Genomic DNA, 17,279 nt, shown 5'->3' with positions numbered 1-17,279 from the left:
CCATCCTTTTGAAAAAATGAATCTGATCATAACTTTCCCCTACCTATGATAACCTTGAGGTGGGTCCCCAATGCTCTTAGGCTGAAGTATAAGGCTTAAATAACTTTCCTAATCCTTAGCCTGCCTCACTCCCTCTCTCTCTCTCTCTCTCTCTTTTTTTTTTTAACTGATTATTATTTTTTTCCCTTGTCTACCCTACGGCATTATCTGCCTTCTCACATCCCTAGCATTTAGCCTATTGCTGCTACAATCAGGAGTGTATTGAATGACTTAAAGGCCTTGTTTAGTGAATTTCCTTTAGCAATTCTTTAAGGATGGTTTTATGACACAGATTCTCTTAGTTCTCCTCTATCTGAAATGGTTTTTATTTCTTGTCATTCCCAAAGAATCATTTCAATGGATCTAGAATTTGAGGCTGATTTTTCTTTTTCTTTCAGTACTTGAAAAATATTGTGTCCTTTCCTTCTGGTATCTGTGGTTTCAGGTAAGAACTAGGATGTTCCTTAAATTGGTGTTTCCCAATATGCAATAGGTTATTTCTCTCCAGCTGCTTTCAAGATTTTATTTTTGTTTTTACTTTTTTTTTTTTTAAGATTTTATTTATTTATTTATTTATTTATTTTTAAGATTTATTTTATTTATTTATTTGACAGACAGAGATCAGAAGTTGGCGAGAGGCAGGCAGAGAGAGAGGAGGAAGCAGGCTTCCCACAGAGCAGAGAGCCCAATGCGGGGCTCGATCCCAGGACCCTGGGATCATGACCCGAGCCGAAGGCAGCGGCTTAATCCACTGAGCCACCCAGGTGCCCCTTTGTTTTTACTTTTAAGAAGTTTCATTACGATCTGAATTGGTATAGATTTCTTTGATTTTATCCCATTTTATGTGTGGTTTATTCAGTTTCTTGAATCTGGATGTTTGTGTATTTTGACAATTTGGGGAAGGTTTTAGTCATTCCTTTTTTAAATAGTTTTTCATTCCCATTCACTCCTTGTTCTCTGGGACTCTGCTGAAATGAATGTTAGCTCTTTCGTTATTGTCCCCAAACCCCTGAGGCTCCATCCACTGAAAGAAAAAAAAATCTAGTTCTCTCTTGTTCAGACTGGCTGAATTATGTCTGCTGTTCAGACCAAGTGAGTTTTATCAATTAAGTGCAGTGACTCTATCCACTGTCACCTCCATTTTGCCATTTAGCCCATCCACCGAGTATTTTTTTTCCATCTCAGTGATTATATTTTTCAGTTCTGTAGTTTTCTTTCTTTCTTTTTTTCTTTCTTTCTATCTTTCTTTTTTCCTTTATCACTTCTATTGCTTTGCTGGGATTTTGCATTTTTAAAAATTTCTTTTAGGAGAATTTGTAACTGCTTGTTGATACAGTTTTATGATTGCTCTTTAGTATCTGTTCTTTGTTAAATGATTCCAACATACAATTCATCTTGGTTTTGCCATTTGTTGATCATCTTTTTCTGCTTAAGTCATGGTTTTCCTGGTTCTTGGCAGATAACTGATTTTCTATTATATCCTGGACATCTTGAATATTATATTATGGACTCTGAATCCTATTTAATCTTTTTATTTCTTTAAGCAGGCATTCCAGTTAATGTGTAGCACAAGGGGCCAGTGGGTGTATATCTTTAGTTTCCTGTTGGCCTTGCTGACATTACTCTGGCAAGAGTGAAATACTTGTTGAAGATAGCTGGGGTAAAATTTCACTTCTCCTTTGGTCCTGCTGAAAGCAGGGCACCAAACTCACCAGCTCATTGCCTTGGAATGGGGGTGTAAGTTTTTCCCCTCCTTGTGCCCTCCTGCCACCAGAAATGGGGCAAGGAAGAGTTAAATCCTACGACTTGGTTACACAGAGTGGGAGTGGAGCACAGGTGGTTGAGCACAGGTGGAGGTGGAGGCTCAGCTGCCCTGCTTCATCATAGCAGAGGGGGATCTGAGTACTGAATAACCCTGCTTTCTATCATTTTGCTCAGTCTCATTGATGCTGGATGGGTTGGAGGCTCAGCTCCCCACTGTCCTCCAATCTTAGAAGGGAAGAATAGGGGAAGCAGAGTACCCATAAGCCCTGCTTAGGACCACATTGTTCCGTGTCCCTGACACCAGTTAAAGACTCAGCTCCCAACTGAACCCTGCTGACATCATGGAAAGGATGGAGCCCAGTGGTGACTAGTCCCACCTCCTAACCAGCTCTGTAGAGTCTCGCTGTGGTTGGAGGTTTTGCTCGCAGCTGTACCTGCTGATATTATCCCCTTATTGCCTATGCTCCTCAGCCCCACTGAGGAGGAATCTGGGTGCTGCCTATTTCTGACAGGCAGAGGATGGAAGTTTAACTACCCTCTTGGCTCCATGGACACCACCATGGAAGGGATCAGAGTACTGCCATCTGCTCCCATGGGGCAAGAGGGGTGGGTGAAAGATCAGCTCCTTGCCTAGTCCTGTTAAAACCACAGGGTTTGAAGGAGTAAAGAAGGGGTGCGATTTTTCTGTTAGTGTTAGCCAAAATAGTGTGAGGATTGCCAACAAGATTTTCTGTTGTTAAGTCATCCAGTCCTTTGGCTAGGGAAACAGGCTTTTCTCAGAGCTCTCGTTATCTGTGCCATTGGCAATTCTGGATAGGAGGCTCTGGATCAACTCGTCTGGGATGTATGTGTAACTGTAAGAAAAAAACAGGGACCATCCTGCCGTGCTGCTCCTCAAGTTTCAAGGTCTCCAGGCTTCCCTTCTTTCTACCTTTCAGTATTCCTATGCTTGTTTTTTTTTTTTTTTTTCTTAAATCATATCCAGGGTGTTTTTAGTTATGAGAGGGAGGAACATGTAAGAATAGAGTCTTTGCCAGAAAGAGAAATCTCCTATTTCCTTTTTGACCAACACAAACAAAGATTTTCCCCCTGAAAGATCCCCCCTGGGGCTCCAAGCACCCCGGAATGGACCCCTTCTCAGGAGGAGACCCCCGGACCCAAAAACCAAGCCGAGTCCACTGGTCAGATGCAAACAGCACGAGGTTTATTAAGTAGACACAGGTACCTGCGGGCGGTCAAGTCTTAGGAGGACTCACGCGCCAGCCCTTAGTTCAGGGCCTTTTTATGGGGTTTGGGGAAGCGAAAACATACGTACAGAAGCAAAAGCACGGTTACAAAGTTTTCATTGGCTGGTTTGAATGTAAAGGCATACTTGGTGTTTGTAGATTGGCTAGTTCAAATGTAAAGGCATACTTGGCGCGCGGGAATACCCCTGATTGGTTCGCTCAGCATCCTTCATTTACATAGTGAGAAGTTACTTTCATTGGTCGTTAACAAAAGGGAAACAGACGGTATTGGCTAGATTTCAATCCTTCATTAGCATGTAGACTGACCATCGGCATTGGCCAGATCCCAATCCCTTATTTGCATGTAGACTGACCGTGGGCATTGGTCAGACTACAAACCCTTATTTGCATGTAGACTGACCTTCGGCATTGGTCAGACTACAAACCCTTATTTGCATGTAGACTGACCTTCGGCATTGGTCAGACTACAAACCCTTATTTGCATGTAGACTGACCTTTCAACATTCCTTGTAGTATCTTATCACTTTTTACAACATGAGAGGATTGTTTAAGGGAGTGGGAGAAGGGGGTGTTGGCTAAGCAAAGAGAAGGGGGAAGGAGGGGGAAAGGGAGGGAGAAAACCCTTTTCATTCCCCCATTTTCTTTTTGGCCCGAGTAAAATCTTTTACTTTACTAGGGGCTAATCTCCCGCTGCCCTATTGCATGATATTGTTGGGTTAATACCATGGTTTGGACAAGCGACAATCTATCTTTTATAAATTGGGTTAACCTGTTAATGATGCATGGCCCGAATGTTAGAATTAACATTAAGAGCATTAAAGGTCCTATTAAGGAGGTTATTAGGGAAGTAAACCAGGGTGAACGATTCCAAACTCCTTCATACCAAGACTGTTGAGATTCAAAGTCTCTTTTACGCTTATCTAGCCTTTCCTTCAATTTATCTAGAGTTTCTGTTACTACTCCAGTCTGGTCGGCAAAAAAACAGCATTCTTCTCTGAGAGCAGCACAAAGGCCACCCTCTTTTAGGAACAGTAGGTCTAAGCCTCTTCTGTTTTGTAGCACCACTTCTGACAGGGAGGTTAGGGATTCCTTGAGGGCCCGAACTGACTGTTCTAAGGCCCTAAGGTCTTCATTCATAGCATGATGTAGAAGTAGGTATTGGTCTGTTCGGACCAGGGCGGTTGCCCCAGTACCGACCCCGGCGGCAATGCCTCCTACCCCCAACAACATAGCTAGGGTGACTAGGGTGACAGGTTCACGCCTTACTCGGCTGAGATCACTCCATTCATGGTAGCTAAGAACCAATTCATCTGAGTGATAGGTTATTCGAGGCCATAGTTGAACTAACACACAATAATCAGTAGTCTGGTTTAAGGCAGCAGCAGATACACAAGGGGTTAAGCCTGTGTTACATGCCCAATAGGTTCCATTGGGTGGGATCAAATAATAGGAGCTAGCCCATATTTTATGGGTCGAACTACAGAGTGTTTTTTTAACATGAAGAGGCTGGGTGCCTATACACAGCCCTGCCCCTGAAACTTGTGAGAGGGTTAAACGATGATCTTGGCCATGGCATATAGCGTTGGGGGCAGTGGAGTTAGTATAGTTGGCAGAGAGGGCTATGCCCTCATAGTATGGAGGGCTTGGATTAAGACATAGCCAGCAATTGTTTGCTCTCTCAGGACTGGAGAGGTTAAGTGCCTGGTAGGCCCCTCTCATTAGGTTGATAAGCCTGTCTCCTGTTCCGAGTATTTTGGGGGTCTTTTTGGTTTGTATAGCTGTGGAAGTCGTTGGGGTTAAAAGTGGTGTCGGTCTTGGTGTTAACCTTAACCTTTGGGGGGGGCCTCGGGGCGGTGAGGCGAGAACTGGATTGGGTCCTATGGCGGCTCTTGGGGTTTCTATTGAAAGCTTTATAGTGAACGTTAGGCCGTCGTCATAACGTTCTTTATAGAATCTGAGGCCCCAGGTATATCCCTTTACCCAATTAAGTTGTTTTTTTCCTGATTCAGTGAAGGCTATTTTGAGTGGGTGACACCACTGATTTTGACAGGCTGGGTTTTGTGTCCACTTGGGGCTGCTCCTGGCATGGGAATAATTCGCCGTTACGGTGATGTAGTCCCAACCTGAGGTGGGCTTCCAATAAGTGTCACCAGTGGTTTCGCAGCCCCAATTGTGACAGTAAAAGTGGGATGCCCCACTGCATGAGGTCCATTCTCTGGGTCTGTGAAACCCGGGGCATACATAGAAGGTGAGTGTCCTTAACATACTTCGTTGACTCCAATCCCCACAGCCTCCCCAAGGATCTAACCCGAGTCATCCTTGGGGGGATGATTGTGAAGGCGGCTTCTGTAGGTCAAAGTAATTTTCTATATCCCAGTTGGCTGGAGCTCCCATGGCTAATTTACAAATGTCAGGGTATAGGTTAGGCCACCAAGTGAATGGGGCATGCTGCTGAGAGGTGTTCCAAATTACTTGTCCTGTTTGAGACAGGACCTGCCAGGTGAGCTGTTTTACATGATGAGGGGACCCATGGGAGCTCGGAATGCCCAGAACAAGGATAGTCAATGTTAGGATCGCACGAGTCTTATCTTTAGCGGGTTTTGAGTGCGTCGAACTCGCCATTCCTCCTTGAGATCGGATGCTGTCGGTTCGTTTGGTCCCAGATGAGCTGGTTTTACATGGGAGGCATGGATCCACGCCGCGATGCCGTCGACTTTTAGCGCCGTCGGGGTGGTCAGGAGTACGGTGTAGGGTCCCTTCCATCGGGGCTCAAGGTTCTTGATCTGATGCCTGCGGACCCAGACAGAGTCGCCGATCTGGAATTGATGTGGCACAGTTGGATTTTCTAACTGCTCTCGAAAAGCTGTAGCCAGTGGCCTCCAGACCTCTTTCTGAACGATCTGGAGTGCCTGGAGGCGGGCTTGTAGGGTAGCACGATCGGCAAAAGAAGAAACATGAGGATCAATAGGATTAAAAAGGTTTACAATAGGGGGTGGGGCCCCATATAATATTTCAAAGGGAGTCAATCCTAGGGGCCCGGGGGTATTCCTGGCCCTATATAGGGCCAGGGGCAGGAGGAGGACCCAGTCCCTAGAGCCAGTTGCAAGCGTTAATTTAGTTAAAGTCTCCTTGATTGTTCTATTCATTCTCTCTACCTGTCCTGAGCTCTGGGGTCTATATGCACAATGCAATTTCCAATCAATCCCCAATAATTTGGCCACCTTCTGACTTACCTGGGAGACGAAGGCTGGACCATTGTCGGTGCCTAATACCTGGGGTATTCCATACCTGGGGAAGATTTCTTCAAGTAGTTTCTTGGTGACCACATTCGAAGTCTCGTGCTTGGTGGGGAAGGCTTCTACCCATCCTGAAAAAGTGTCTACAAAAACTAACAAATATCTGTAACCATAGAGTCCAGGTTTTACTTCCGTGAAGTCGATTTCCCAGTGAATACCAGGGCGATGTCCTCGAATGCGCACTCCAGGGGCAGCATAAGCCTTTCCGGTATTTACTTGTGCACAGACTAAGCAATTTTTAATTATGAATCACAACGCCTTGTCTTGGTTTAGTAACAAATACGGTTGGTGCTCATTATTTAAGAGGGTTTTTATTTTGTTTTCGCTCAGATGGGTCAGTGAGTGCAAGGATTGGACTATGTGGCGAGAATATGAAGTGGGCATAACAATTTTTTCGTCCATGGTATATGCCCCTTTCTGTGGATCCCATGTGGCCCCCATTTTCTTTAGCAGCTCCTGATCCTCAGAACTGTACTCCATAGGTTTATTATTTTCTTGTGGGGGCCCTATGCTCAGGGTGAGAATGGGCCCAGTTTCTTTTTCCCCCAGGGCAGCTTCCTTAGCAGCTTGATCTGCCAGCTGGTTTCCCCTTGCCACCGGGCTATTATTCTTTTGGTGACCCGGGCAGTGCATAATGCTCAACTTTTGGGGCAGGAACAAGGCTTTGAGCAGAGCCAGTATTTCAGGTTTATTTTTAATTTCTTTTCCCTCGGAGGTGAGGAGCCCTCTCCTCCGATAGATTTCGCCATGTATGTGGGCCGTAGCAAAGGCATAGCGGCTGTCGGTATAAACGTTTAGTTTCTTACCTTCTGCCATCTGCAGAGCCTGAGTCAGGGCGATGAGTTCCGCCCGCTGAGCTGATGTCCCAGGAGATAGCTTCTTGGACCAGATTACCTCTGTCTCATTAGTCACTGCAGCTCCTGCTCTTCGCTTGCCATTGTGCAGGAAGCTACTGCCATCTGTATACCAGGTGTAGTCCACTCCCATGAGGGGCTGGTCCGTCAGATCCTTTCGGGTGCCATGAACTTCAGCTAGGATCTGGAGGCAATCATGTGTTTCCATAGCCTCGGGTAAGGGGAGTAGGGTGGCAGGGTTGAGCGCCACCACAGGCCCGAACTGTACACGATCAGTGTCCAGGAGCATGGCCTGATAATGGGTCAGGCGAGCATTGGAGAGCCACCTGTCTGGGGGCTGCTTGACCAAGGCTTCAACCGCATGGGGGGCCAAGATGGTAAGTGATTGGCCCAAAGTTAGCTTGCCCGCATCCTTGACTAGGATGGCAATGGCAGCCACCATTCGTAGACAGGGTGGCCAACCAGCAGCCACAGGGTCTAACTTCTTTGACAGGTAGGCCACCGGGCGCTTCCAAGGCCCTAGGTTTTGGGTTAGTACTCCCTTGGCATAGCCCTGTTTTTCATCTATGAACAGTTCGAAAGCCTTAGTCACATCTGGGAGTCCCAGGGCTGGGGATTCTAGTAAAGCCTTTTTGATGTTGAAAAAGGCCTGTTGCTGCTCCTCGCCCCAATGGAACTGAGCCCCTTGCTTAGTGAGGGGGTATAAGGGGGCTGCCATTTCCGCAAACCCAGGGATCCACAAGCGACAAAATCCAGCAGTTCCCAAAAATTCCCTTAGCTGTCGTGGGGTGGTAGGTGTGGATATGCGGAGGATAGTCTGCTTTCGTGCCTCAGTGAGCCATCTCTGTCCTTCCCTCAGCTGGTACCCCAAGTAGGTGACTTGTTTTTGGCATATTTGGGCCTTTTTTGCTGAGGCTCGGTATCCTAATTGTCCCAGTGTCTGTAAGAGGGCTCTAGTGCCACTTAGACAGCTTTCTTGGGTGTGAGCCGCCAAGAGGAGGTCATCGACATATTGAAGAAGTATCAGTGAGGGATGCTGCACTCGGAAATCAGCTAAGTCTCTGTGCAGCGCCTCATCAAACAGAGTAGGACTGTTCTTGAAACCCTGGGGAAGCCGAGTCCAAGTCAACTGTCCTGAAACCCCAAGATCTGGGTCCCTCCATTCAAAGGCGAAGAGTGGCTGGCTCACTGGATGTAGTCTTAAGCAGAAAAAAGCATCTTTCAAGTCTAGCACCGTATACCATCCGTGGGAAGGGGGCAGGGTGCTCAGTAGATTATATGGATTGGGTACGGAGGGATGTATGTCCTCAACCCTTTTGTTAACTTCTCTTAGATCCTGCACTGGCCGGTAATCTCCTGTGCCGGGTTTCTTTACCGGTAACAGAGGTGTATTCCAAGGTGACCGGCAGGGAATTAAAATTCCTTGATCGAGAAGTCTCTTAATATGAGGTCTGATGCCTTGGCGTGCTCCCTGAGACATTGGGTACTGCTTTATTGACACTGGGGTGGCTGTCGCCTTGAGTTGGATTATGAGGGGGGGTTGTTGATGAGCCATACCCATGCCCCCCGTCTCCGCCCAGGCCGTAGGGAACTCTTTTAGCCAAGCTTCATTTTGGATCTCTGAGGATTGTTCAGGTTCATATAGTCTATATTCCTCCTCCAAATGGAGGGTTAGTACTTGTAAGGGTCCCCCATTGGGGCCTGTTATTGCCGCCCCTTCCGGGTTGAAGTGGATTTGGGCCTTTAATTTGGTTAGAAGGTCTCTCCCCAGTAATGGGTAGGGGCAATCGGGTACGTGTAGAAATGAATGTGTCACCTTACCGGTAGCCAGCTGGACCCTGTGTTCCGTGGTCCACCGATAGTTCTTTCCTCCAGTTGCTCCTTGTACCCAAGCAGTTCGGTTGCTGAGTGGTCCTAGAGTCTGGGTTAGGACTGAATGCTGGGCCCTGGTGTCTACTAGGAAGGTAACTGGCTGCCCCCCGACGCTTAAAGTTATCCTGGGCTCAGGGGGGGGCTCCTGGCCCCGACTTCCCTAGTCTTCCAACGTCAGTAGGGAAGTCAGTGGCTTGGGCATCAGAGGTCCTCTGAGACTCTTGGGGTTCTTGGGACACTCTCGTGCCCAGTGTCCTCTTTCCTTACAATAGGCACACTGGTCTTTGTCTAGTTTGGTCCCTCTTCGTTCTCGCTCTCCCAGTCTGACTCCCTCTCTGTTCTGTCCCTGAGTAACTACGGTGGCCAATACCTTAGTCAATTCCTTGCTCCGCTTTTTATCTCTTTCGTCCTGTGCCTCTTTCATTCTTAACCACATTCTTTCCTCTTTCTCTTCTGGAGTTTCTCTCTTATTGAACACCTTCTCTGCCTCCTTTAATAAATCAGAAAGTGTATACCCCTGTAACCCTTCTAATCTCTGTAATTTGCTCCTAATGTCAGGGCTTGACTGCCAGATAAAGGACATTGATACACTAGTTGCTTGCCCTTCATCATCAGGGTCATACGGGGTGTACATCCTATAAGCCTCCTTAAGTCTCTCTAGAAAGGCAGAAGGTGTTTCTTCCTTTCCCTGTATCACCTGCTTAACCTGAGCCAAATTAGTAGGCCGTCTCGAGGCTGCTCGGAGACCCGCTATGAGCAACTGGCGATAGAGACGAAGGCGCTCCCTACCTGCAGGTGTGGCGAAATCCCAATTTGGGCGGGTTAAGGGGAAGGCCATGTCGATCTCATTGGGCAGCTGGGTTGGTCGCCCATCGTCGCCCGGTACATTTTTCCGGGCTTCCAGGAGGACTCTCTGCTTTTCCTCCGAGGTCAGCAGAGTCTGCAACAGCTGTTGACAGTCATCCCAAGTGGGCTGGTGGGTAACTAGAATAGACTCGATCAGGTTAGTTAGGGCGACGGGGTCCTTAGAGAAGGGGGGGTTATGTTGTTTCCAGTTATAGAGGTCAGAAGCGGTAAAGGGCCAATACTGTGGCCGACCATTTGGACCTTCCCTCAAGGGTAATGCTTGGGAGGTTTGGCTCGGAGGCTGCGCGCGTCGATCTCTAAGCCGCCCAGCAATGGGCGACTCCAGAGGACCAGGCTCTCGACCAGGCTCTTGGCCAGGCTCTTGGCTGTTTGCGGCAGCCGCCGGGTATGGAGGCGGTTCCTCTGTTAACAGATCTATAAGAGGGGACCCCGTGTCTGGGGGCAAAACAGGAACAGGCTTGGGGGGCTTTGGGGACTTGTCTTGGAGTGGGGTGAGGGCGGGGTAAAGGGAAGAGGAAGTAGGGGTGGGTGGAAGAGATGCAGGTTGGGGATGGAGCAACTGCTCCTTTGGGGGAGGTGGGGCAGTGGGGGTATTAGGGGAAGAGCAGGGTTTAGGAAGGGAAACAAAAGGCTGAACCCAAAGTGGGGGGTCTGAGACCAGAGCCTTCCAGGTGACGATGTAGGGCACCTGATCGGGGTGTCCGTTGGGTTCAGGGCTGAAAACTTTGGCTTCCACCTGAGAAATAATATCAAGGTTAAAAGTGCCACCGCGCGGCCATCCGACATTGAAAGTGGGCCACTCGGAGGAACAAAAGGTGACCCATTTCTTCTTCCGTATTTCCACCGACTGGTTGTTTGCTCGGTTCTGGACGTCGCCCCAGTGGCTAAGGGTCAGACTTAAGGGGGTAGTCACTGTCCCATAACCTCAAGGACAAAAAGGGTTATTATTACAGAGACAAACACTAGACTTAGACACACAACAACCAGACGCGCTGCGCGGCTTCGGCGTAAAACCGAAAGCAAAAATTCAAATGGAGATCCAGGGGGTCCGGATTCCCCCTCTCCAACCAAGGCCGCGTATCCCTCCGATACCGGCCGAGCTCCAAATGCCCCGCTGCCCCAGGGCATAGATGTCCCGAAGGACCCAAATGTCCCACCTGGTGGGACTACAAATGCCTCTGGAACGTCTTCCAGGGCTGCGAGGGAGAAGTCCGAGCCCGTCAGCTCCTTCTGGCCCCCGCCAAATACAAATGGATCTGATCGAACCCCAAACCAAACGCGTGCGCCAAATCACAAATAACAGATCCAGACACAACCTTAGACACCACGCAAAATTACAAGTAACCGACTACAACCACAAACCACAAACACAACGAATATAGCGCTGGCCAGCTTACCTCCTGACAGTGGGTCGGTGGTCCCTGGGTGGGGGTCTCGAATCCTGGACGAGCCCCCAAGTGAAAGATCCCCCCCGGGGCTCCAAGCACCCCGGAATGGACCCCTTCTCAGGAGGAGACCCCCGGACCCAAAAACCAAGCCGAGTCCACTGGTCAGATGCAAACAGCACGAGGTTTATTAAGTAGACACAGGTACCTGCGGGCGGTCAAGTCTTAGGAGGACTCGCGCGCCAGCCCTTAGTTCAGGGCCTTTTTATGGGGTTTGGGGAAGCGAAAACATACGTACAGAAGCAAAAGCACGGTTACAAAGTTTTCATTGGCTGGTTTGAATGTAAAGGCATACTTGGTGTTTGTAGATTGGCTAGTTCAAATGTAAAGGCATACTTGGCGCGCGGGAATACCCCTGATTGGTTCGCTCAGCATCCTTCATTTACATAGTGAGAAGTTACTTTCATTGGTCGTTAACAAAAGGGAAACAGACGGTATTGGCTAGATTTCAATCCTTCATTAGCATGTAGACTGACCATCGGCATTGGCCAGATCCCAATCCCTTATTTGCATGTAGACTGACCATCGGCATTGGTCAGACTACAAACCCTTATTTGCATGTAGACTGACCTTCGGCATTGGTCAGACTACAAACCCTTATTTGCATGTAGACTGACCTTCGGCATTGGTCAGACTACAAACCCTTATTTGCATGTAGACTGACCTTTCAACATTCCTTGTAGTATCTTATCACTTTTTACAACATGAGAGGATTGTTTAAGGGAGTGGGAGAAGGGGGTGTTGGCTAAGCAAAGAGAAGGGGGAAGGAGGGGGAAAGGGAGGGAGAAAACCCTTTTCACCCCTAGATCTGCAACAAAATAACTTTTGCTAAAGTCAGTAATGACTCCATGTAGCTAAACCCAGTGACTAATTCTCCATTCCCATCTTACATGGCCTATCAGCAGCATTTGGCATAGTTGGTCATTCCTTTTTGAAACACTTTTCATCAACTCAAAGATTTTACTTTCTCGTTGTCATCCTCCTACCATACTGACCCCCAACAATTAGAAAACACTGGAGTGCTCCAGAATTCTGTTCTCAGATCCCATCTTTTCTCAGGTTACACTTACTCTTAGATAACCTCAATCAGTCTCATTATTTTGTTTGTTTGTTTTTAAAATTTATTTATTTATTTACTTATTTATTTGGTGGGGGAGAGGCAGAGGGAGAGAGAGAGATTCTTGGAGCAGATTCCCAATAAGCACAGAGTCCTATGTGGGGCTCTATCCATGACCCAGAGATCATGACCTGAGCTAAAACCCAGAGTCAGATGCTCAACTAACTGAACCATTCAGATACCTCGTCAGTCTTATGGTATTAAATGTTGTCTATATTTAAATATGCTTAAAATTTCCAAATGTGTATTTCCACCTCTAACTCCCTCTTAGAATTCCAGACTTATATACACACTTGCTTACTTCAGATTTCTGACATCAGAGGTCTTGTATGACTCTCAGCTTTGGTGTGATTTCCTTCAAACATACTCCTTTTTCAGTCTTTCTCATCTTGGTAAATGGTGACCCCATCGTCCAACTTCTCAGGCCAAAAAACTTGGTGTCATCCTTGACTTCCTGGGTTTATTTTTCTCTAGTATCTCACGTCCAGTTTGTCACTTCTAACCTCAAAATATACCAAGGATCTGTCATACTCTACTCCCTCCACTGCTACATCCTGATCAAAACCATCATCCCCTCTCACTGGTGATTGCAATTATCTCCAGCTTATCGCTTTTCCCTCTCTGAGTCTCACATGGTCAATATCCCAATCTGGAAAACCAAGTATCTGCTCTCACCAAAACACTCTTGTTCTACTTTTTTGTTTATTTAATATGTTAGGACTTGTGACGTTTGAAACATTTATGTGTTTTCCTACTTAAATTATTTCCTAAGGTCATCTGACTCTTTTGTAGTAGAGCACATTTCTTAAAGTTCACTTTAAATTTAGAAAAACCTTTCAATCATTCAAATTAATATTTTAAGGGTTCAATACCATTACCTTTTAGCAACAAAGTAAATTGAAAAAAAAAGTAGGTACAAATAACAGAGGTTGACTGAGGTGGTTTATTGATTAATCCGTTCCCAGTGTGTGTCAGAGTGGGACTATTTTATGAATTCTTATGCATGTGAATTTTGAGAAGGGAATAGAAATTCATTGCAAAGTCAGCCAGTTCCTCTCCTTATCAGGGCTAAATATTTTTCTTCCGAAAGAGCTCTTCAAGCTTTTGCCTCATTGAGGCACATATCCTGAATCTCAGCATGGCAGGGATTATTTGGAGTGTGGGGGCTGTCAATCTTTATGATGTAAAGGCAGATTAGTGGATGGTGTGATGACCATTAAAAACACCAATTGTAGCCCTAGTGACAAGGATCATTTGTCTGCTTGACATCAAAAATAGTCTGAGTCATATGGATTGCAGTTTATCATTTTCCTAGAGGTACTTTTGCACTTCTAGTTAACCATTCTTCTATCCAGATATCTTGCCAGTATATCAATGATTTATTTTAGGATTTTCTATTTTTGATTTATTTACCCCTAACTTTCCTAATTCTTGAGAGTTTCCTTTCACTCATGGTACTTTAAGAAAGAAACTCAATTTCTCCCTTTTTTGAGGCTATTAAAGTTACCTAAAATTTATTTGGTACAATCCTTTTTTCACTGTGTGTTTTGCCTTTGTTGTTGTTGTTGCTGCTGTTGTTGAAAAATATTTTAAAATTCACTAAATCTATTCTAAAAACATCAATTTGCTTAACACAGAAAATTAATACATATCAACATTTTGCCAAATTCTTTAACTTTTTAAAGAAAAATAAAATTATTAATAAACTTAAAATTAACTTTATGCTTCCGAAGCCATTCCAGTTCATTTACATGAATTTGATGTGAATCCTTCTAATCTTTTTAGTTTGTTTATCTTTTATCCATGTACTATCAGCAGTACATATGGTGAATTTTTCATTTTATTTTATTGATTTTTTTGTCTCTACATTTGCTTTTATTGTGCTGTTTTATTATTTTTTTTTAAAAAAATCAGTTCCTGTGTAGTTAACACAGTAGTTATATTAGTTTCAGGTGTACAATGTAGTGATTCAATGATTTTTTTAAAAAGTAATTCTTGATATCAAGTAGATATTTTCAAATTTTTGCTTTTCCTTCTTTCGATTATGTGAAATATTCTTTTCTTTTTGTTTTTTTTTTATTTTTTTATTGTTTATAAACATATATTTTTATCCCCAGGGGTACAGGTCTGTGAATCGCCAGGTTTACACACTTCACAGCACTCACCAAAGCACATTATTTTAAATATTCTTAAAAAGTAATTTCCCATAAAGTTTTAGAATCTGTTTGTCAAGTTCTATGAAGTTTCAATGTGAATTCATTGATTTAATAGGTTAAACTGCCTTTCTAGTCAAGGATATAATATATCTCATGAGTTGTTCTGATTTCTTTTTCCTTTATATTGATTAATATTTTAATTTCACTTATAAAGTTTTATTTGTTGATTGTTTTAAAAAATATTTATGCTTATGGGTCAGAGTTTTTATTACTGTTGTGAGCCATCACTGTGAATTAAACAAGAAAACCCAGGGATTGAGGCTCATGCTTTGCAGTATTGTAGCCCACAGTGGCAATGGCACTGTGTAGAGTAGAAAAGGACTTTTATCTATCTCAATGGGATTTTTCTGATGGGTGGTCAATACATTTTTTTAAAAAATTTAATTAAGTTATGTTGGTCAATACATTTTTCTTCAAAAAATTTTATTTATTTACTTGAGAGAGAGAGAGAATGTGGGAGCAGCAGGCAGGACAGAGAGAATCTCAAGTGAATTCTCAAGCAGACTTTGCACCAAGTGTAAAGCACCACATGGGACTTGATCTCACCCCCTTAGATCATGACCCCAGCTGAAATCATGAGTCCAATGTAAGCTGCCTGACCCATTCAGGAGCCCCAGATCAATATATTTTTTAAAGCTTAATTGATGTATGTTGTACAATCAACTGCACATATTTAAAGTGTTCAATGTGGTCATCTTTGACACATGTGTAAACTATTTACCATTTTCTTATAATCATATAAACCTGAAATTATCACCACAATCAAGATAATGAACATACCTACTGCCACCAAAAATTTCCTAATGCAACTTTTAATACTTTCTTACGGTCCTGCTACCATTCTTTTTTTTTTTTTTTTTTTTTTTTTTTTGACAGACAGAGATTACAAGTAGGCAGAGAGGCAGGCAGAGAGAGAGAGACAGAGGAGGAAGCAGGCTCCCTGCTGAGCAGAGAGCCCGATGCAGGACTCGATCCCAGGATCCTGAGATCATGACCTGGGCTGAAGGCAGCGGCTCAACCCACTGAGCCACCCAGGCGCCCCCTGCTACCATTATTAATGGAATTTCATGGGGGAAAAAGTAATAGCTGGGAAAGTGCATGTAAACATGTGATCAGGAGAGGTGGTGCTGAGCTGTGTTCCTCACCTGCATGCACAATTTGGACAGTGTATGGTTACTTTATGGTAAGCTCTCTTTCTTCACTATCTAGGCTTTCTCTTCTTTTCATGTGAAGACCAGGCAATTCCTAAGGGGCGACACTATCCTTGAATTATTGTTTTTTTTTTCCAATTTATTTATTTTCAGAAAAACAGTATTCATTATTTTTTCACCACACCCAGTGCTCCATGCAAGCCGTGCCCTCTATAATACCCACCACCTGGTACCCCAACCTCCCACCCCCCCGCCACTTCAAACCCCTCAGACTGTTTTTCAGAGTCCATAGTCTCTCATGGTTCACCTCCCCTTCCAATTCACCCAAATTCCCTACTCCTCTCTAACGCCCCTTGTCCTCCATGCTATTTGTTATGCTCCACAAATAAGTGAAACCATATGATAATTGACTCTCTCTGCTTGACTTATTTCACTCAGCATAATCTCTTCCAGTCCCGTCCATGTTGCTACAAAAGTTGGGTATTCATCCTTTCTGATGGAGGCATAATACTCCATTGTGTATATGGACCACATCTTCCTTATCCATTCATCCGTTGAAGGGCATCTTGGTTCTTTCCATAGTTTGGCGACTGTGGCCATTGCTGCTATAAACATTGGGGTACAGATGGCCCTTCTTTTCACGACATCTGTATCTTTGGGGTAAATACCCAGGAGTGCAATTGCAGGGTCGTAGGGAAGCTCTATTTTTAATTTCTTGAGGAATCTCCACACTGTTCTCCAAAGAGGCTGCACCAACTTGCATTCCCACCAACAGTGGAAGAGGGTTCCCCTTTCTCCACATCCTCTCCAACACATGTTGTTTCCTGTTTTGTTAATTTTGGCCATTCTAACTGGTGTTAAGGTGATATCTCAATGTGGTTTTAATTTAAATCTCCCTGAGGGCTAATGATGATGAGCATTTTTTCATGTGTCTGATAGCCATTTGTATGTCTTGATTGGAGAAGTGTCTGTTCATATCTTCTGCCCATTTTTTGATGTGTCTGTCTGTTTCGTGTGGGTTGAGTTTGAGGAGTTCATTATAGATCCTGGATATCAACCTTTTGTCTGTACTGTCATTTGCAAATATCTTCTCCCATTCCGTGGGTTGCCTCTTTGTTTTTTTGACTGTTTCCTTTGCTGTGCAGAAGCTTTTGATTTTGATGAAGTCCCAGAAGTTTATTTTCGCTTTTGTTTCCTTTGCCTTTGGAGACGTATCTTGAAAGAAGTTGCTGTGGCTGATATCAAAGAGATTATTGCCTATGTTCTCCTCTAAGATTCTGATGGATTCCTGTCTTACATTGAGGTCTTTTATCCATTTTGAGTTGATCTTAGTGTACGGTGTAAGAGATTGGTCGAGTTTCATTCTTCTACATATAGCTGTCCAGTTTTCCCAGCACCATTTATTGAAGAG

The 17,279-nt window shown here is 44.7% G+C and overlaps 1 protein-coding gene across 1 annotated transcript; it reads right to left on the bottom strand.

Annotated features, from left to right (window-relative positions):
- Nucleotides 1–5,472: 5,472 nt before the first annotated feature.
- Nucleotides 5,473–11,067, bottom strand: LOC122905357. Its single transcript, XM_044246986.1, is given in 4 exon segments — nucleotides 5,473–10,705; nucleotides 10,707–10,747; nucleotides 10,750–10,863; nucleotides 10,929–11,067. Coding segments are annotated over 4 exon segments (5,382 nt in total). The 3' UTR covers nucleotides 5,473–5,617.
- Nucleotides 11,068–17,279: the final 6,212 nt, after the last annotated feature.

This window comes from Neovison vison, chromosome 4 (assembly GCF_020171115.1).
Source record: "Neovison vison isolate M4711 chromosome 4, ASM_NN_V1, whole genome shotgun sequence".
Taxonomy (NCBI): Eukaryota; Metazoa; Chordata; class Mammalia; order Carnivora; family Mustelidae; genus Neogale; species Neogale vison.
This window is presented reverse-complemented; position numbering and strand designations above follow the sequence as displayed.